We start from the raw sequence: 22,332 nt of genomic DNA, 5'->3' as shown, positions 1-22,332 counted from the left end.
GGGCTTTGAGTGCAAAGGCACTCCCTATTTATTAATGTTATGATGACAATGGGGGCGAATCCAAAATCACACCCTATTCCCTATAAAGTGCACTGCTTCTGGCAAATCTGTAAAGAAATATACAGTTGAAGTCGGAAGTTTACATACACTTAGGTTGAAGTCATTAAAACTCGTTTTTCAACCACTCCACACATTTCTTGTTAACGAACTATAGTTTTGGCAAGTCGGTTAGGACATCTACTTTGTGCATGAAACAAGTAATTTTTCCATCAATTGTTTACAGACAGATTATTTCACTTATAATTCACTATCACAATTCCAGTGGGTCAGAAGTTTACATACACTAAGTTGACTGTGCCTTTAAACAGCTTGGAAAATTCCAGAAAATGATGTCATGGCTTTAGAAGATTCTGATAGGCTAATTGACATAATTTGTAGGTGTACCTGTGGATGGATTTCAAGGCCTACCTTCAAACTCAGTGCCTCTTTGCTTGACATCATGGGAAAATGAAAAGAAATTAGCCAAGACCTCAGAAAAAAATGGTAGACCTCCACATGTCTGGTTCATCCTTGGGAGCAATTTCCACACTCCTGAAGGTACCACGTACATCTGTACAAACAATAGTACGCAAATATAAACACCATGGGACCACGCAGCTGTCATTCCGCTCAGGAAGGAGATGCTTTCTGTCTCCTAGAGATGAACGTACATTGGTGCGAAAAGTGCAAATCAATCCCAGAACAACAGCAAAGGACCTTGTGAAGATGCTGGAGGAAACAGGTACAAAAGTATCTATATCCACAGTAAAACGAGTCCTATATCGACATAACCTGAAAGGCCGCTCAGCAAGGAAGAAGCCACTGCTCCAAAACCGCCATAAAAAAGCCAGACTACGGTTTGCAACTGCACATGGGGACAAAGATCGTACTTTTTGGAGAAATGTCCTCTGGTCTGATGAAACAAAAATAGAACTGTTTGGCCATAATGACCATCGTTATGTTTGGAGGAAAAAGGGGGAGCTTGCAAGCCGAAGAACACCATCCCAACCGTGAAGCACAGGGGTGTCAGCATCATGCTGTGGGGGTGCTTTGCTGCAGGAGGGACTGGTGCACTTCACTAAATAGATGGCATCATGAGGAAGGAAAATTATGTGGTTATATTGAAGCAACATCTCAAGACATCAGTCAGGAAGTTAAAGCTTGGTCGCAAATGGGTCTTCCAAATGGACAATGACCCCAAGCATACTTCCAAAGTTGTGGCAAAATGGCTTAAGGACAACAAAGTCAAGGTATTGGAGTGGCCATCACAAAGCCCTGACCTCAATCCTATAGAACATTTGTGGGCAGAACTGAAAAACTGTGTGCGAGCAAGGAGGCCTACGAACCTGACTCAGTTACACCAGCTCTGTCAGGAGGAATGGGCCAAAATTCACCCAAGTTATTGTGGGAAGCTTGTGGAAGGCTACCCAAAACGTTTGACCAAAGTTAAACAATTTAAAGGCAATGCTACCAAATACTAATTGAGTGTATGTAAACTTCTGACCCACTGGGAATGTGATGAAAGAAATAAAAGCTTAAATAAATAATTCTCTCTACTATTATTCTGACATTTCACATTCTTAAAATAAAGTGGTGATCCTAACTGACCTAAAACAGGGAATTATTACTAGGATTAAATGTCAGGAATTGTGAAAAACTGAGTTTAAATGTATTTGGCTAAGGTGTATGTAAACTTCCGACTTCAGCTGTATCTCTGTTTGTGTGTTTTTTACACAGTGTTGTGTTGTGTGTGTTGGCCAGTCATTGTGTGAGTCACTTCGACCGCATTGGCTTCTACCATCTCCTGTCCTTCTGCTTTGATTACATAAGCCCATAGACCTGCCGTTGCATACTTCTTCATTCAACATTGAACGTTGGTCCTGGCTGGTAGTGCAGTGTTTGACCTAAGCTAGGCTAGCTATAGTGTTACCGCGGCTGCCTGCCATTGTGCTGGCGTGGCCACCAGAAATGCTGATCACCCCTAAACCTGATCTGACTACTGTATTCCTGGTTTAAAATAACCTCACCTTGTCAGAGGGAGAGAGAAGGCTGAGGTGGTTGAGCTACAGGACACAGCACATCAAACGGACATGGGCGGAGGAAGGGGCCCTTAGCTTCAGTGCTTCACTACAGTACTGAAGCATGTCAGGCAGATAGATGATGGAGTGGACATGCTCGGCCGCTTTGGACCGATGAGGCAAAATTGTGTTTGTGTGTATGTGTGGACTGTTGAGGCAAAGTGTGTGTGTGTGTGTGGAGTGTGATTCATGGAGAGACAGCCAACAGCCGTGACTGATGATGTCTCCGAGATGCACTGAGAGGAGGAGGAGGAGGACTCTACTCACCTGGCTGGCCTGGGTAATAAATGGCCAGTTAATTTCTCTCTTCTTCTTGTATTTTCTTGTTCTCTCTTTCTCTACCTCTCACTCTCACCCTCTACCGCTAACTTTCTCTCTCTATTTCTCTCCTTCACTCGCTCTCTTTCTCACCCTCTCTCTCTCTCTTTCTCTCCTTCTCTTTCTCACCTCTCTCTCTCTCTCTCTCTCTCTCTCTCTCTCTCTCTCTCTCTCTCTCTCTCTCTCTCTCTCTCTCTCCCCCCACTCTCTTCCTATGTGTGACAGTATCTGTTCTGTTAACTCCTGGTGGCGTTGCTCTATTCTGCCTGAGGGCACAACACTTGAAGTTTGAAGATGGTTGGCGCTCAGTGTATTAAAACATTTATATTCAGCGTAGGCGTCGTCTAAGTAGCTTGTGTCAATCTAGTAGTTAAATGATAGTATTTCTGTATCAAAAATGTATAAAGTAGTGTTCACTTTAACTGCAATGTGTTGTCTCTTGCACACTAACCTCAGGATGTAGGAGAGGTGGCTGTGTAGTGAGATAAGGAGCCTGTAAAATCAGAGAAGCAGTGTGGAACTGTCCCCATCGTCTCTTGTGTTTCATCTCAGATCACACACACATACACACAGACACACAGACACACACACACACACACACACACACACACACACACACACACACACACACACACACACACACACACTGTGTTATCTGTGTTACTGGCTTGGCGTTTCCTCTCTAGAGACTCTCCTTCCAAGAATATGTGCTAGATTACAAATGTCTTGACTGAGAAACCCACAGCCATAATACTAAACAACACAATGTATGCTGACGTTCACAGAGCTGCGATGTAAACCTTATAACCAGTGCTTCCCATCCATCAGTGTACCCATACTGGTAAAATGCCAGAGCCCACAGGAGGGCCCAGACATATTGGGTCGCTGTTGTGGGCATCTGTATCTGCAGGGAGGGGATTTGATGTAGTGAATTGGGGGGGAAAGTAGAGCTTTATTTATCATCAGTGTCATCTGCCCATCACCGTCTGTGTGACTCTCTTTGCCAGATGGAGAGAGAAATGAACTGGGCCCTCTCTGCTCCCACTCTTTCAACACTCTCAAAGCCCTCTATTACATTAGAAAGGAGATTAAGTTATTTACAGAAATGAGTTTGGCTCAGATCTACCTCCATTGAATAGTTACTGTACAGTAGTATGTGACTCTTCATTCAGGAGAGGCAGGTAGAGGTGCTTGGTTCTCCCTCTGTCGTGTGATCGGCTATGGGAGTGTGTGTGGTTGTCTGCTCCTTCTGTGTCATGGATCTCGTTTTGAGGTGTAAATGTGTCTTGAAGCTAAGACTCTGTGTGTATGTGTATGTGTGTGTGTGTGTGTGTGTGCGCGTGCGTTCGTGCAGTGCACACACGTATCTATGTCAGCATAAAGTATATGTATGTATGTGTCTCCGTCCTCACTGTGTCCTGACTCTCTAGTCTAAGCTGTGCCATGCGTTGAGCTGACAGGACTGCTGTGTAAGCTTTTCACTCAGTGGGGCGCCAGCCTTAGCAGTCAGCAGAGCAGCCGCACTGCAGAGGAGAATCCCCCCTCTCCTCTTCTCACTCTCTTTCCCTCTGCCTTTGAATCTGACGGTGCCTCTCTGAATCTGACTTGACCAGTTACTCCCATCAATACCCCACTGGCCCTAGTCTGGCCTCAAGTCAGAGTAGGTTCACCTCAGGGGTGGAAAGACAAAGCACCAGTGGAAAACCCTGCAGTGGAAAAGGGACATATTAATGCACATGTGTGCTAGGTCCCACCCCACCACACCCCATGGCTTTTATAGACACACTTCTTCCCAAAACAATCTCCTTTTGTCAGCAAAACTCTCTGTCCCACTGTCTGTGTACAGTATGTGATGACTCTAGTCTAGCATCTCTCTCTCTCTCATTGTGATGACTCCTCCATCATTGGATTCAATTAGAGGTTGTGTTCTCTGAACTGGAAGATGACAAAGATGGTGGATAAATGAAGATGTCCCACTCAGGCTGTTTACCATTGAAATAAATTGTCAATTCCGGTCTGCTTAACAGGGTGGCTCTCCCATAGGCACCCATGCATTAGCAGCTGGGTCTGGTCTGCTTAGTTAATTGACTGTATATGAACCAGAACAAAATGAGGGAGTGGAATGTCTCACTTCCTCTTCTGTCTCTGAAGATGATAGAACAAGGACAGTGATAAGGGGGAGCTGTCCGACAGATCCGCTGGGTGTCTATTTATGGCTTTTGCCCTTTAATTTAATTAATATCCACTCTGCAGATGTAGTACGGCATTGCCTGCTAAGTCAAATAGTGGGGACAGAGTGCTTAAACATTTTTACAAAATTACTCACCTGACGAATACAGTCCATATTGAGACATTCCTGAAAATATATGCATCATTTGGTAGAAACAATATTGGATCTTTCAAGAGCAGAAATTAAAACCCCTACAGGTCAGATAGTTATCTAAGTATTTGTTTTCTCCACTTGTCCCCTCCTCAATCTAAATGCATTATTTGCAAAAAGTAGGACGATCGATTACTACCTCTCCTCGTCAATTATGTCTCACCCTCCAATTGGGCTCAGACGTCAGTTCAACGTTTAGTTTTGATTACATTTGGTTGAGTTGTCAACTAACGTAAATTCAACAACAAATGTCACCATGTCATCGGATTTAGGTTAAAAGTGAAAAAAATATTAAATGCCTTTACGTTGATTGCTTTTTGCAAATCCAATCAGTTTTCCATGTTGATTCAACGTCATCATATTTATTTTCTGGGTTGAATTGACGTGGAAACAACGTTGATTCAACCAGTTTTCTTTGACATCTTTTAATTCAGGATATTTTGTTATTGTGAAACTAGTGCCAATTCATTTTGTGAGTGAATCTATGGTTCAACTGTAATTTGATTAATCTGGCAGTCAGATTATGTTAATCTCTCTGTGTTGGGTTATAATCTGTGAATAGACCTTTGCTTTTGTTGGCCTCTGTTTTATGTTCAGGACCAAAGGATTTGCATTTCATTGTCTCCCAACACCTGCTCTTAAGGTTATTTTGTTCGCTTGCCAATTGTTTCTGGTACTGGCATTTAAGGCTTTTGTTTTGTAATAAACATTTAGAAAATGGTGGGTAAAGTCACTTCCCACCAAGATATCAAAAGGATTTTGAGGGTACAGTACCGATTTCTGAATCTCTAGTGTAGGAAATACAGTGTTGACACACACACAAACACACACACACACAATTTTCTCCACTATGTCAGAGACAGCTGATGGGTTCTGGGTGTTGGTATTTCCCCCATCAGAGAGCCCTGGAGGGGAGGGCTGATGCAGCTACAGTTTTCCCTGTTCTGAGAAGGCCCCTCCCTGGGGGCCTCTCCCTGCTCTTCCCGTTCCTTCCTGGAGACCGGATCAATGGAGCCCTAATGAATGCAAGGCTATTGATCCCCCAGCTCTCAGCCAGGCCCACTGTAATGGCCCTGAAATACTGGATCTCACTTCTCAGACAGGAGAGGACAAATAAGGAGGAGGAAAAGGGGAAGTACAGCGTGTAACTCACTCCCTACTGTATGTCGCTTCCTTCCTCCCTGTTCCTGTCTATCTCTCATTGCTTTTTCTCACTTTTTCTCTCTTTCTCTCTGTTTCTTTCCACACAGGTGCTGAAGCCAGTGGTCAGCCAGGAGGTCACACAGAGTCTTGGCAACAGAAGGCTCATCAGTTTCTCTCTCTCAAGTGAGTCACTCTTCCTCCATTCCTCCATCCCTCTTTTAACACAGGGTGTCACATGGTGCAGGAGAAGTTCTGTTTGGTACCATTGATAACTCTTTCTCTTCAGGTCTATTTTAGTTCAGAAGGTCAGGCTCAATGTCATTCAATCGATTTATAAGTGTGGTCTGTTTTAGACTTCAAGGAGAGACATTCCCTCTTTTTGGTTCTATATCAGGCTTTGTGTCGATATTGTCAATATGCCATTTTAGCGGGATGAGGGTATAGTCCACTATGCATAAAGCTTTGCTTTTTAACACTAGAACCGCCTGACCTTTCAGCATTAAGTACCCACTAGAGAACGTTGCCGGGCGTCCTCTTTAGCATATGCATCAGATGCATATCAACCCGCAAGGTGTGCAAACATAAACACCAACGCTTGATAAATAGTGCATAAACTATTATAAAGGATTAATTGCATGAAGAGATATTGGTAGAAATATATCAATTTAAAACAATTACATCAATAGTTATTTGTTTAGATAGAGTCAAGGATATGTTTCGTATAATTCTACAAAGTCCTAGAAAAAAACATAGGCCTATAGACTATTTTCATTTCCCTTACAATAAAAACATTAGTGTAATGCATTTGATCAACTTTATTTGTAGATTCGAATAGTAATAGAGTTATAGTAATTAATAAAGTCTAGTTACAGCTTCTTTTGACAAAGTAGAAACTAAAAAGATAATAATCTAACCAGCCAGGTGCACAGGTGAAGTTATTTGCTGTATTCCTAAACAAAAGCACCAGTGCATGAACAATTGTAAAGGATGAATTGCATAAATAAATAGTGTCTATAGGCTAACTCTTATTATGTGTGAAATTAGTTTAGGTATAATTCAGGTGTAGTTTTGATGGGCCGGCTGTGCAGGCTGACTGGCATCGTTTGTTTCCGCTCATCAAGTTGGATAGAGTCAAGGATACGTTTTGCATCATTCTAAAGGCCTACTGCAACACATAGCATGTTTTCGTTGCCCTTACAATACATTTGATTAGTAATAGAGTTATAGTAAATAAAACAGTCCCATAACAGCTTTTTTTTCAAAGTAAAAAGTAAAAGAGAATGGTATCAACCGCCAAGGCGCACGGTCAAATTATTTGCTACTGATAAATATGCAAAACACAAACTCATCATTACACTATTGTCTTTCTAAATTAAATCAACCTATTCAGCCTCCTTATCATTCAGTTAGGCCTAATTTAAATTCAATTGTGAAGTAAGGTGCACAATTATCGCCCATTCCATCCATTTCTCATTCATTCAGTGGGCTGGCTTCGTTTGCTTCACTGGATAGAGTCAAGTATATGTTTTGCATCATTCTAAAGGCCTACTGCAACATGTAGCATGTTAAAACAGTTCCATAACATAAAGTAAAACGTAAAAGACAATGGTATCAACCGCCAAGGCGTGCTGTCAAATGATTTGCTGCTGATAAATAGGCATAACAAACTCATCATTACACTAAACTAAATTAAATCAACCTCTTCACCCTCCTTATCATTCAGTTAGGCCTAATTTAAATTCAATTGTGAAGTAAGGTGTACAATTATCGCCCATTCATCCATTTGTCATTCATTCAGTGAGGAGAGAGAGACGCATTAGCGCCTGGCTGGGTACCTACAGCACATTGTCTTAGTGGGTTAAGTTGGAATATGTGTGAAAAAAATCAGGTAAAAGGGCTCTAAATATTTCTCTGTTTGTGATATAAAAATTCGGACAAATGAACAGTGTAAATTACTAACATTTAGGAAAAGGAACCACTACTGGCATTTTGGAGGCGTCTCTAGCTCTGGAATTTGTTTATATCTATTTGAGCAAGAGCATTGGCGAAAACTTTCAGTGCAGTTTCTCTCTCTCTTTCTCTCTCCATGGTAGGTGGATAAACTGCATCTTTGCCCTTAGCTATACATACACATTCTCTTTCAAAGCAAATGTGTGGTTATGTTTAGGAGGTGTTTGTTGTTGTGCTCTGTTAAGAGCCAGTCGCCCATGCACTGCCCTGGAGCTTGTTGTATCTGGCCCTACTGTACTGTACCCTTACCTCCACAGCTCGCTATCCCCCACAAGTGTCATTGAAGCCCTGGCAATCTGTACTGTAGCTATTTCTCACATCGCTACAGATAGGGCCTCTGGAGCTGGCTGCAACTATCTACCTTCCAAATATAGTGGTTTTTGAGGTGCCTGTTGGAATGCTCTGTTTGATTCGCTGACTGCGTTAAATATACAGTGGCTTGCGAAAGTATTCACCCCCCTTGGCATTTTTCCTATTTTGTTGCCTTACAACCTGGATTTAAAATTGATGTTTTGGGGGTTTGTATCATTTGATTTACACAACATTCCTACCACTTTGAAGATGCTAAGTATTTTTTATTGTGAAACAAACAAGAAATACGACAAAAAAACTGAAAACTTGAGCGTGCATAACTATTCACCCCCACAAAGTCAATACTTTGTAGAGCCACCTTTTGCAGCAATTACAGCTGCAAGTCTCTTGGGGTATGTCTCTATAAGCTTGGCACATCTAGCCACTGGGATTTTTTCCCATTCTTCAAGGCAAAACTGCTCCAGACTCTGGAGCCTTTCAGAACAGGTGTATATATACTGAGATCATGTGACACTTAGATTGCACACAGGTGGACTTTATTTAACTAATTATGTGACTTCTGAAAGTAGTTGGTTGCACCAGCTCTTATTTAGGGGCTTCATAGCAAAGGGGGTGAATACTTTTCCGTTATTTATTTTTTATAATTTTTTGAAACAAGTTATTTTTTTCATTTCACTTCACCAATTTGGACTATTTTGTGTATGTCCATTACATGAAATCCAAATAAAAATCTATTTAAATTACAGGTTGTAATACAAGAAAATAGGAAATACGCCAAGGGGGGTGAATACTTTTGCAAGGCACTGGAGGCTTTCATCTTCAGGACCCCTTCAGGAGCCCTCTTTCAAGGCTTTGACTGCTGCAGGTCCAAATTACTTTGCTTTTGACGCTCTCTAAAGAGGAGCTGAAACCAAGGCCATCCTTTCATGTGCACATAAATGGGTCACACTTTGGACAGATGGCATGTTATTATATGGAATTTGCATTAAGGTGTAGTTACGGTACATGTACCTACATTAGTCATTTGAACACAGTTTTATAGTTTTATTCACACATTTTTCTTTAAGTCATTTAGCAGACGCTCTTATCCAGAGTGACTTACAGTTAGTGAGTACATACATTATTATTATATATATTTTTTTCATACTGGCCCCACGTGGGAATCAAACCCACAACCCTGGCGTTGCAAACGCCATGCTCTACCAACTGAGCTACATCCCTGCCGGCCATTCCCTCCCCTACCCTGGACGAATTGTGCGCCGCCCCATGGGTCTCCCGGTCGCGGCCGGCTACGACAGAGCCTGGATTCGAACCAGGATCTCGAGTGGCACAGCTAGCACTGCGATGCAGTGCCTTAGACCACTGCGCCAATCGAGAGATAGTTATTGAGTAACTACATGGTATGAAGGCAACATAATGTGAAGAGTTGTCCAGAACTGTTGTTTGTGTTAATGTTCAGCTAATGGATGTTACTATGAGAAATGTGAGGCGCCACGAGATTAAACGAATGCTGTACTTTCACATATCCTCCTTTTTCCGGACCACTAATCCCTTACCTGGAGTAAAAGCTGAAAAGCTGTTGCCACTCTATCCCAGCTTTCCTCAAACAACGAAAATGTACCCCAAACGAGCACTCTGTCTAACATTTCACCACACACAGTTAAGCTACACACACTCTCTTTTAACACGCATACATCTTTCAACCCTGCCACTCTGTGTGGCTTTAGCCATTGACCGTGTCGTGTTTTCATATATATTTCATTCATAACCACTTCTCTCTTGCTACTGTCACCCTAAGGTCTGCTTTAGAAATGCTGGTACAAATATGAGCATTAGCGACTTAGCTACCAAACAGGCCACTGTTGACCGCTGTCTGTACCCCCTCTCCCATCATCCACAGACCCTCCTACCCTTACCCTCTTTGTCTGCTACCACAGTCGCCCCCCTAGAGGTGCAGTATGTACAGCCCTATTTATTCACACCAAAGACACAGACAGTGGGGTTGATTGGAGTGGAAGAGAGGGAGTTAGGGCTTACAGTCTGAAAGGGGGATCTCCTGGCCCAGGCTATTGTTCATGATTTATTGAGCGGCCCAGAGGAGTTATAGGCAGCGGACACGCAGAGGGAGAGAGAGAACTACACCTCCACAAGCTTTGATCAATGGGGTACGACTAGAGGCCGAGTTGTAAACAAGGCCCAGAACCATTAACAGCCAGATCCACACCCTGCGTTTGATCGCTCAGTCTCCCTCTATTAGGGGATTAATATTTGAACAAGGCTCTTGAGCAGTTTGTAGAGTTCTATCTTTCTCTTCCTGTTTCGCTTGCCCCCCAACAGCTTTTACTGTACGTCACCCATTTTGTCTTACTTTTTCTTAACATTTGAGTAATTTAGCAGACACTCTTACTGTGTCTGATTTACAGGAGCGATTAGGATTAAGTGCTTTGCTCAACGAAACATCGACAGATTTTTGACCTAGTCGGCGCTGGGATTCAAACCAGCGACCTCAGTTACTGGCCCAACACTCTTAACCGCTAGGCTCTCTCTCTCTCTCTCTCTCTCTCTCTCTCTCTCTCTCTCTCTCTCTCTCTCTCTCTCTCTCTCTCTCTCTCTCTCTCTCTCTCTCTCTCTCTCTCTCTCTCTCTCTCTCTCTCTCTCTCTCTCTCTCTCTCTCTCTCTCTCTCTCTCTCTCTCTCTCTCTCTCTCTCTCTCTCTCTCTCTCTCTCTCTCTCTCTCTCTCTCTCTCTCTCTCTCTCTCTCTCTCTCTCTCTCTCTCTCTCTCTCTCTCTCTCTCTCTCTCTCTCTCTCTCTCTCTCTCTCTCTCTCAGATGTCCAGGCGGTGGGGCTGAAGAAGGGCATGTTCTTCAACCCTGACCCCTACCTGAAGATCGCCATCCAGCCCGGCAAGCACAGCCTCTACCCTGCGCTGCCCCACCACGGCCAGGAGAAACGCTCCCGCATTGTCTGTAACACCATTAACCCTGTCTGGCAGAGAGAGGTGAGTCTGATTGCTGGGTTGGTAGGGTTAACAGTGGTCTATGGGTAATCTAGAGACTACCTTGTTTCTGTTACCCAGGAAGATATGGCAAGAGAAAAGCATTATACGTGTACATCACAAAACAATACACACAGTATAGAATGGAGGTAGAGGTGAAAATAGCTTATACCCTTGGTTGATTGTTGAGTGCTTCAGTGCTGTTCCACTCCAAATCAGTTATATTACAGACCTTTATATGGTTAAGACCTTGTGTCTGTGACCATTTGGCCTGGTTTGGTTCACTAGACTAGAGCCATACAGCTGAGGACTAGCCTGCCCGCTCCCTCCCAGTCCCTGTGTTGACTCTGACATGATAATGATGTGTTCATCCTTAATGGATCTTGGTCAGCATCGATGGATGCTCTATTGTGTCATGTGTTGTGTTTGTGAAGTTATTTCTCTTATCTCTGTAAAGGGGATATAATTCTACCCTGACACGTCTTTTGTGAACATGATTGAACTCAGGGCTTGGGGGAACCTGCCATTTTGAAAGGCAAAGCTGAGAAATGGATGACATGAATAGGGTAAAGAAAGTGATGTAAGGTGTAGGAACTGTGAGAAGAATTGGTGACAGGCTGCAGTCAGACAGGTTGGTAATCTTCCTTATTTTTTGTCCCCCGCCGACTGTCTGTCTCTGCTACACTGAGTATTTAGCAAGTACTTCTAACTAATCTAGCAGACATTTTTCTTGAGAATGTTGACACTGACCGGGGAAATGCATTTGACACAGTGGCCTCAAAGCTCTGTGCAAAGTAAGGATTCTAGATAGGGGAAGACTCCCACCTTGGTTGGCGAGGTGCATGCCTGTGGTGTAGAATTATTTTTCCCAACTATCTTTTGTCTTAGTTTGTTTACTGTGCATCAGGAACATAATGACAAGGTAGCAAAATATTTGTCCACACCAGAACAAAGGTACTTTTCCAAAGTAAGGATTTGTCATTGAACAAAGTGCCTGAAGGAAAAAAAAGCTTGGGACTGCTGTCAGACATTTCATTGGCCTGCTGTGCGTTAACGCAACACAGCTCATTGGGAAAGCTGTAGTGTTGCTGTGTGTTTGTCGAGGACTCGTATCTGACATTGAGATGTGTCTCTTCTTCACGCGGCGCAGAGAGAGAGACTTGAAAAGGGGAGCCCCTGGGAAGCAACGTCTTTGTGGGTTCCTTGATGCTGCTGCTGAGTTTCCTTTGAACAGTTACACTTCAGCTCTCCACGCATACCGTTCTGCTCCCTCCATTTTGTCATAACACTTTGTTAAGTCTCTAGTCTGTACAAGAGAAGTCTCATGCTTACACTCTAGCAATTTGTGATAAATGAGGCAACTCCAGATTTCAAGCCATTAGATATTGATTGATTGACAAATGTATTGTTACCTTTTATGTCACAGTTACACTGTCTGATGACGTTTTGACGGCTCACAGAAGAGCCTGAAGAGAACTTGTGTGCCAGCGTAGGTGTGTATGTGCGTAAGTGCGTGTGTGTGTGGACACATACACGCGTGCGCATGTGTGCTAGGGAGTTCCTCTCTGTCTCCTCACTGCCTACTGTGCGGTTCTTGAGTGACAGAGTGAACGGACATCCCTGTATCTACGTCACAGTGTCCTTTTGGGTTCGCCCGTGTATCCCCCAGCACTGAGCCAAGGGAGGACCATAGCACTGAGCCAAACACCATATAGCTGGGACACACAGCATCTGTTCTGCCCTACAAATAACACTGGAACTCACTGGGTGACTTTGACAGTGTGAAAAAGCACTGAATGCCTTTAAATATTCAGTGATGCATTTATTTAGAAATAGATCTGTAATAAAAAATAATCTGTGACCAAATGTGTCTCTCAAACCTGGTATATTTTAGGAGTAATGGCGTCCCTTTGTTTGTTTTTTCAATCCCACGTGTTTCACGTCAAATAAAAGGTCACAGTTAAAGTAATATCTTGTCGTCTTCATGTTATGGAGGACAACCCCTCATTAATTTTCTACCTAATCCCCCTCCTCACTGGCTTGAAATATGGGTGTAACACAAGGAACAAATGGGTGACACTCAGGGCCCTGCAGTCATTTTTGTCATTTAGTAGACACTTTTATCCAGAGCAATTACGGTTAAGTGCCTTGCTCCAGGGCACAGACAGGTTTTTCACCTAGTCGGCTCTGGGATTCAAACCAGCAACCTTTTAGTTACTGGCCCAAAGCTTTTAACCGCTAGGCTACCTGTCACCCCAGTACTCAGTCAAAGCTATAAGGTAAGACACATATACCAAATATACCAAGTATTATCATTCAAACATGCTCTTTTGACTTGCTAAAGGAAGGTTCTTGTATTGATTTACAATTGGAAACCTGGGTTGTGTTCAATAGGGCAGAACGTAGCAAAACACTTTAAAACTGAAATTGTATTGATCGTTTTCTACTGTTTGGTGTCAACTGCAACAGGTTTTGAAAGGGTCTTTAGACTCTCTCAGAACAGATGGCATTAGCATCCTTTGTCTGTCACACCAAGTCACTGTTGCACATGAATGTGATGTGAGGGATTGATAACGTGAGTGGCACCCAGACATGACTCTATGTTACATCACCCTATTAGACAGATCTGTGGTGGAGCAGAAGGAGAGAGAGATGGGGGAGGGAGAGATGGGGGAGGGAGAGATGGGGGAGGGCGGAGAGAGAGATAGGGAGAGAGAGATGGGGGAGGGAGAGATGGGGGAGAGAGAGATGGGGGAGGGAGAGATGGGGAGGGAGAGATGGGGAGGGAGAGATGGGGGAGAGAGGTGGGGAGAGAGAGATGGGGGAGAGAGAGATGGGGGAGAGAGATCGGGAGAGAGAGCTCAGGAGAGAGATGGGGGAGAGAGATGGGGATAGGGAGATGGGGAGAGAGAGATGGGGAGGGAGAGATGGGTAGGGAGAGATGGGGGAGAGAGAGATGGGGAGAGAGAGATGGGGGAGGGCGGAGAGAGAGAGATGGGGAGAGAGAGATGGGGGAGGGAGAGATGGGGGAGGGAGAGATGGTGGAGAGAGAGATGGGGAGGGAGGAGAGAGAGATGGGGAGAGAGAGATGGGGGAGGGAGAGATGGGGGAGAGAGAGATGGGGAGGGAGAGATGGGGAGGGAGAGATGGGGAGGGAGAGATGGGGAGAGAGAGATGGGGAGAGAGATGGGGAGAGAGAGATGGGGGAGAGAGAGATCGGGAGAGAGAGCTCGGGAGAGAGATGGTGGAGAGAAATGGGGATAGGGAGATGGGGAGAGAGTGAGTGATGGAGCAAATGAGTGTTCAAGAGACGGAGAGCAGAGGCGAAGAGATTAACTCTGATGGAAAGATGGAACCCTGGTCGGTGCAAGGGGAATGGGAAAGATATTCCCATCCCTTTTTGATTCCCTTCAGTGAATTGGTTCCATAGGGGCCATATCAGTGCCATCTGCTATCTCCCCACAGACTGTAACTATAACATCAATACAGTGCTCCCATGCTGACTACCCATGCTGGCTATATGCACACTAACGTCCTTCTGCACCTACTGTACCATAGATTCATTTCTCAGTGAGTGGACTCATTTGGAATCGTCATCTGTATACTATGGAGCTCACTCCTCAGTAGATTCATTTGGATCCTGCTTTTGTGGACCAAATGTATACCGAATTTGTCTTTCTGCACTGCAGACTATGCTGGACTAGCAGAGCTTTCCTGTAATCACTGTTACACACTCTCCCTCTTCCTGTCAGTGTCATCTCCACAGCCATAAATGTCCTTTAGGATTTACAGCCCTGCCGCCAATGAAATATACTGCCTGCCATGTCATACATATGGCCATAACTCACACCCGCTCAGAGAGAGAGAGAGAGAGAGAGAGAGAGAGAGAGAGAGAGTGTGTAACTGACTCAGTGCAGTAACACTGATGCTTTACAGCAGCTCATGTGGTCGACGTGGTGTCTCCATGGTGTTTCCACGGTGAGAGGGACTCGAAGGGTTAATGGTGTCGTAACAAGTTTCTGTGGAAGGGAGCAAAACCACTCTGTTACCATACCAATGACCCCCCTGTTAAGGTTAATGGATTTTAGGACACAAATGGGCAACCTGACATGAGTCTATGGGTCTATTCCTATTCATGGGTGGTTTCTGGTGAGGCTATGAAGAGTAGCCTCTCACAAGCTGTGGTGGAGATGGGTGTTCTTTCCTCCAAGGTTTAATGCACCAACGATGCAGTTGTAATGTGAGATCCGTCTTTCTCCTATCTCTCCCTCTCGGTCACTGCACTTAAAGGGAGGGAACACACACACAGACAGTGCGAATAATAGATTTAGCAGGCACATTTCCATGAATGTGTTAAGGAAGTCAATTGTGCATATTGAAGAAGGAAAAAAGCCCTGTGAAGCAGAACAGTAAACATTGTTGATGCCATAAAACTGTTTTGCTGTGCTGTATATTTTATGTACAGTATATAGGATATACATACAGTACATATCCTTTCAATCTTTGTGGCTATATCCCCCTCCTATAGCAGTGTCCTATACCATCCCTCCATTTTGTGTCTTATGGGAAGTGCTTAAATGTGATGCAGTCCTGATGGCCCAGTCATGAATCAGGCCTGTGACCTCTCCCTGGCCCAGGCTAATCTTTCTCACTCCGTCCGCACCGTAGTATTTAGCCCCTGTCACACTCTATTCCGCCTGGCATATTTGCTACCTCCTGAGTCGGGACTGGGCACGTACTGTAGCTGTAGCTACCTTAGCGCTTGACTAAGCAGGCCTGTCTGACTCTGCAAAAGGCATTTAATCATCAAACCCCTGATGAGGCACAGAGCATGCCGTTCATGCCTTCTGAGCGTTGCCACACACTGACTCACTGAACACCACTAGAATGTTAATGATTGGACTGGAGAAAGTGTTCATCTATTTGTAGGCACTCAGGTTCTTCGTGAGCCAACATAACAGGAGGCAGGTACGGTGGCACCCATAGGACACATAAGGTGAGTCAAAAGGAACACACAATGATAATTCACAAGGGCTATGTAGCGAACATAGTAGCGAACATAGCAAATACAACTGTTTATTATGGATTCTCATGACAATTAAATTGGCATATACTACGCAGTGAATGTGAATTGAAGCTCTCTACTCTCTAATTTTTACGCAGTTACCTGTGGTTTCGGCTTTACATCTTCTTTTTTCAGTGTATATCCATGCCAGTATGGTCAATCAGGAATTCCATGCTACCTTTTTAACCTTCTTAGACATAACAAGACTTTCAACACATGTGATGAAGAAAGAAAATCATAAAGTGTTAGAAGTACACAGCATATGAAGAGGATGGGAACATTTTAATAACTCAGAAATTGTGTTCTGTGTCCTGATTGACCATATTTGACTGAGAAAAAAACACAACACCACAGTTATCCCCTGTTGGCACAGAATGTTAGTAATCTCACTGCAGATCTGGAGATTGCAGGTTCAATCCCACATATTCTTTAACCATTTTCCCCCCCAAAAAAATATGAAATTGAGGCTCAGATACAGTATACTCTACTAAAAGAGAGGATGTCAGTATTTTGTCCAGATTTATAAATCCAGTCAAATGCAGAATTTAGACTAACTGTAAAAAATGTAACATTGTGTAGAGATTGACTGTTCAACTTTGAAAAACACACCCAATATAATTCCTACTTTTTGACGTTTGATATGCTCCCCCCTGGCTTATTTTTAATGATCTGAAAAGCAAAAGTGAAAAAGTGATCCTAGATCAGCACTTATAGTCTTGGATACCTTGTAAATATGGGCCCAGAAGTATGCAGCATATAAAGAGGATGGGTGAAGTGATGGTGAATAACCAGTTACCAGTATTTCCCTGGGTTAGTTATGTCTAAGAAGGCTAAAAAGCAAGCATGGAATTCCTGATTGATCATACTGGCATTGCTATATGTGACCGACCGGCTCGATTCGGTCTTATGCTTATTAAACTTGAAATTGTGTTTTTTACATTGGATAAAAGTAGAGACTCAGAGCTAGAAAATTGTATATCATACACTACAGTTGAGGAACAATGGGAAAGTAATTCTGCTTTGAAAGTTGATAAACATTTGAGAAAATGGCCCCTGAATGTTTTGTGTACCTACTGGAGAGCTCTTCTTTGTCTGCACCCTTTCAGCATCGTTTACACCCTCTTAAACTTTAGCCCCACCCATCTCTATAAGGATTCACATGTGAGGCTATGTACTAAACAACCAAAGATTTCAAGACTAAAGGCTGGTTTATACTACGGGTGTGTTCGTAAATGTGTGCTCTGGGCATTCGTAAACTCAAAGCGTTGTCAGATTGTCCGTTCGGTCTCGGAGCTTTCAGAGGGCACACTGGATGCTCTGGCCGAGGAGTAGGGTTGATCCGAGCGTTCTGACCTAACAACAGCAGTCAAGCACCCAAGTTAACTGGCTAACGTTGGCTAGCTTGCTAGCTACTTCTAGACACAAATGAGAGAGCAGCTCACTCTGACCGTTTTACTCGCCCTAGCAGAGCTGGTTAGGCAGTTTTTATCTTACCCAGAGCGTTGGTGACTGCAACTGTGCTGCTGGCAACAATTTAATTACGATTTTTTGCCAACGTTTACTGACACCGGCCATATTCAATGGGTGTTGAGCGTTCGTAAACAAGAGTGCTCTGAAATCGGAATAGATAGCCAGAGCGAATTTACCAGTTATGTCTATCGACAGTTGTCGCAGTGACATCATAAACATTCTATTGAAATAGTTACTTGCATAGTGGAGTCTTTTGTTTAGACATGTAGCTAGCTAGCTAAACAATGAACCATAATCCCAACTCATAACGTTACTACCCTGCATGAATCTGAATGTAGCTAACCAACCAGGTTCTATGTTAGCTAGCTAACATTAGGCTATAACTAGCAATGCAAATGGCTCTGAGATACGAATAATATTACTACACAGATCATACACCTAATGTTAGCTAGCTAGCCAGCCAGCTAACGTTAGCTAGCTAGCTAACAGTACACTTTAACTTGAAATGAAAATGACTTTCTGACAAAATTAGAAACTTGTAATATCTGAAAATGTAGCTAGCTAGACTATCTTACCCGTATACATGGATGGACGCTTCTCCATCTCTGTCACAGATGCCATGGTTGCCCTTAATTTGAAGATGTAATCCGGAGACAGATGTTTTATCGAACAGCCTTCTGTGTGTTCTCTTTTCGACCCCATCTGCATATTTGCAATCAAACGCCAGAATTTTCTCCATCTCCTTAGCTATCATACTCTAATTCCACTGATTTCAAAACTCGGTCCTCCAGAAAGTGGAGAGCAACACTTATGCAGTTCTACTACGTGATATCTTTCAAAAAAGCCACATTAGAAAGGATTACCTACACATACTGACCAGCTCATGTTATGGATAGAAGCGTGCTACATGGCAGACCAATCCAAACTCATCTCTCGGCATGTCCAGCCCACCCATTATCTCAGCCAATCATGGCTAGCGGGAAGGTTGCTGTCTTTTTCCATGGCTAAACCAACTAGGCTCTTAATTTAACAGTTTTATTTGTATTTACAGATGGCATACAAGTTTGTTATTAAGGCACATGAAAGTTCACATGTTCCAGAAGGCATTTCTGCCAAAAAACACATTTTGATTTTTAAAAAAAAGTTTAAGTTCAAATGGTGCTCCTGTAAAGTAGTAACGCGCGACATACGCCTAGTTTCCTGAAACCAGTCACATATACTGAAACAAATGATGTAAGAGAACTTCCCTTCCCAGAGGATAAAAGAACTAGCTTGGGACCCAAACATAGCAGGTTCCAACCCCACATGTGCAGATTGTCAACATATAAAGTGTTATAAATATGGTTGTGTTTGTATAATTAAATGCTGTTCAAATGTCCTATTAATGAAATTGAAATGCTGTGTCTCTATGTCACCTACATTGTGTTATCTGTGGTGGTTGTTAAAGATGTTGTGCACAAGATTTTAGAGAACATTACAAAGGATATTTCATAAAAATAAAAATAAATGATATAAAGATTTTGTTATTAAAAACATTCACTGAATGTTTTTGGGATGTTATCATCCTAATGTTAGATAAAACCCTAACTAGAACCTAAAGGGGAATCTTAGCTAATGTTCTGTGAATGTTCCCAGTTTGCTGAGTTGTGTCTGGTAAGATTGTCAGCTGACAGAAGTCAGAAGGCCAGAAATACTTCTAAATGTCACTGTTGTGTGCTGTTTTTTGTTTTGTTTTGTTTTGGACCTGGATCTGTATTAAATATTTAACTCTGGTCCATTTTCATCCTCAGTGTAAAGTACACTACATGACCAAAATAATGTGGACACCTGCTCGTCGAACATCTCATTCCAAAATCATGGGCATTAATATGGAGTTGGTTCCCCCTTTGCACAATAACAGCCTCCACTCTTCTGGTAAGGCTTTCCACTAGATTTTGGAACATTGCTGCGGGGACTTGCTTCCATTCAGCCACAAGAGCGTGATTCATCACTCCAGAGAACGCATTTCCACTGCTCCAGAGTCCAATAGCGGCAAGCTTTATACCACTCCAACCGACGCCTGGCATTGCGCATGGTGATCTTAGGCTTGTGTGTGGCTGCTCGGCCGTGGACACTCATTTCATGAAGCTCCCAACGAACAGTTCTTGTGCTGACGTTGCTTCCAGAGGCAGTTTGGAACTTGGTAGTGGGTGTTGCAACCGAGGACAGACGATTTTTACGTGCTTCAGCACTCGCGGTCCTGTTCTGTGAGCTTGTGTGGCCTACCACTTAGCGGCTGAGCCGTTGTTGCTCCTAGACGTTTCCACTTCACAATAACAGCACTTATAGTTGACCGGGGCAGCTCTAGCAGGGCAGAAATTTGAGGAACTGACTTGTTGGAAAGGTGGCATCCTATGATGGTGCCATGTTGAAAGTCACTGAGCTCTTCAGTAAGGCCATTCTACTGCCAATGTTTGTCTATGGAGATTGCATGGCTGTGACCTCAATTTTATACACCTGTCAGCAACGAGTGTTGCTGAAATAGACGAATCCACAAATTTGAAGGGGTGTCCACATACTTTTGTATATATACTACTGGCTCTAGGAGTTGGCTTTAATTTGGGATTCATTCAGAATAGTGCAACGGCCCCTAGCCTATCAATTTCTGGCGTGTGCTGCTACTATTTGGCTAACACGATTATCACTGCGGCCACTGAGTGCGTTTAGCGTCCCCCCACTGTGGGACAGTGTTGCTCTCTGACCCTGAGGGAGACAGCCACTCCCGCTAATCATGCTAATCAGGGAAGCTACACGAACACTCAGTATGCTAACACTTTGCTTTATTAAAGCCTAGTCGAGAAGTGATGTGACGGCTTGGAACTGGGAGAACGCCTCACTCTGTGCATCCCACCAAAGCATTTCCCTTGCTCCTGGCACTCGAACACACCAAACACTTCTGTATTCTCTCGAGTGGCTTGGTTTGTTTACCCTTTATGTGTTAGTGCGAGGTTGTAGGCTAATGATAGCTAGCACGGAGCATGTTTTCGTTACTCCTCAGTGCCTCCACAGCGCCTTGTAAATTAGGAAGAGAGGTTTACTTGAGGGGGAACCATCTTAGTGGTTAACCACCCTGGCCAGGCTTTAAGTGACAACAAACAATGTTGTGAACGTTGCTCTATAGAGGGATGCTTTTATTTTCTGGTAGGTCAACTTAGCTTAGCACATCTGGTTCAACAGTATGGCTCAATAATACTACAGAACTGTATGTGCCTGAGGCTATTCCATAGCCAGCCAACTGTCTCTACTGTACTGTACAGTAGGTGCTTTGCTTAGCTTAGTCACTGCAGTAGTCTCCCAGATGGCTGCAGGCCAGAGGAATGCAGAGCTGGATGGGAAATGGATTTGCACATATGCAGGCATCGCCATGACTCATGAGTCACGACACACAATGTGCTCTACTTTACTGTAATTTAAATCTATAGCTCTCTTCTGATAGGGATTCTTTCAACCCAAATCATCATCAGGAAAACAAAAAGCCTGCACATCAGAAACATGGATTGAGTTTAGCTTCTATCCTATTCCTTCCGTTGTCTGTCTTAGTTTTTCCTTTAATACTCCCAGCATCTATTTTGGTGGGCCAATAGCTATCTTGTTTGTTTGTGATGTGTAGTGGTTATTGGTCAAACTCACAGAGAAAGGAGTCTCAGGTTAAAACATTCTCACATGGGCTATGAAGCCTCTTCTTGCTCAGTGTTTAGTGTGCTTGTTTAACTATGTGTGTGTCTACCGGTATGTGTATGTTTTCCTGTCTCTATCTTCTCTGAGACAGGAAAGAGCTGTACTTTTCAATTCAATTAAAACGGAGCGCTGAGGATGACAAAGCCGTGGGGTGGAGGGAGAGAGAGAGACACTGCTGGGTGCAAATTACATTCAGCTGCTACAGATTGGATTTTAAGGGGTGGTGCAGAGGAAGGGAGGGGGGATGAGGGACATTAACTAGGCCAGTGCATGGAGGAATCAGTGGCTTCGTTGTTGTTTTTAGTGCGAGTAGCAACTCAAGCGCAGCAGATAGCAGATCAACCAAAGCAGCGTATTCCACTATGGCACTGCAGCTGAAATCTAGCAGGCTAGTAGTAGAACAGTGCCCTGGAACCATGAACCGGTGGGCGGCCACTTTCAAGGTGCTCCCATCCAACTGTCCTCCACGCCAAGGCCATTTTTTGAACGCACCGCAGCAAATCCTCTTTCACGGAGGACTAAACATCACAAACCCTGTTATAGTACACCCAATGGTTACCCGTGCTCTGGGATACTGCAAACACACATTACTTCTCCTATGTACATTTCAAAACCACCAAAGCTCTACAATGAAACGCTAGTTACTTTCATGGCCTCTGCAGCTGCAGAGCTGGTGCCTTTTATCTGCCTTGTTCACTGGGCAGGATGCTCCTCCGGTCTCTCTAGCGCTTGGATGTAGTTCAAGGCACTCTCTCTCGCTGATTCTTGGCTGAGGGAGAGGGCATTTAAGCACGTTGGACAGCGC

General features: G+C 43.7%; 1 protein-coding gene across 1 annotated transcript in view; it reads left to right on the top strand.

Annotated features, from left to right (window-relative positions):
- LOC311150305 (E3 ubiquitin-protein ligase HECW1-like) overlaps positions 1-22,332 on the top strand; it is a gene marked incomplete at both ends in the record, with an annotated part of 68,814 nt that overhangs the window by 5,857 nt on the left and 40,625 nt on the right. The window contains 2 exons of the mRNA XM_084187708.1: positions 6,066-6,141; positions 11,109-11,278. Coding sequence (XP_084043834.1) covers positions 6,066-6,141; positions 11,109-11,278 — 246 coding nt within the window. The remainder of the gene's footprint in view (positions 1-6,065; positions 6,142-11,108; positions 11,279-22,332) is intronic.

Source organism: Coregonus lavaretus (genome assembly GCF_964263955.1).
Source record: "Coregonus lavaretus genome assembly, chromosome: 2".
NCBI classification, from domain to species: domain Eukaryota; kingdom Metazoa; phylum Chordata; class Actinopteri; order Salmoniformes; family Salmonidae; genus Coregonus; species Coregonus lavaretus.
Note: the sequence above shows the minus strand (reverse complement) of the source record. Positions and strands in the feature narration are given on the sequence as shown.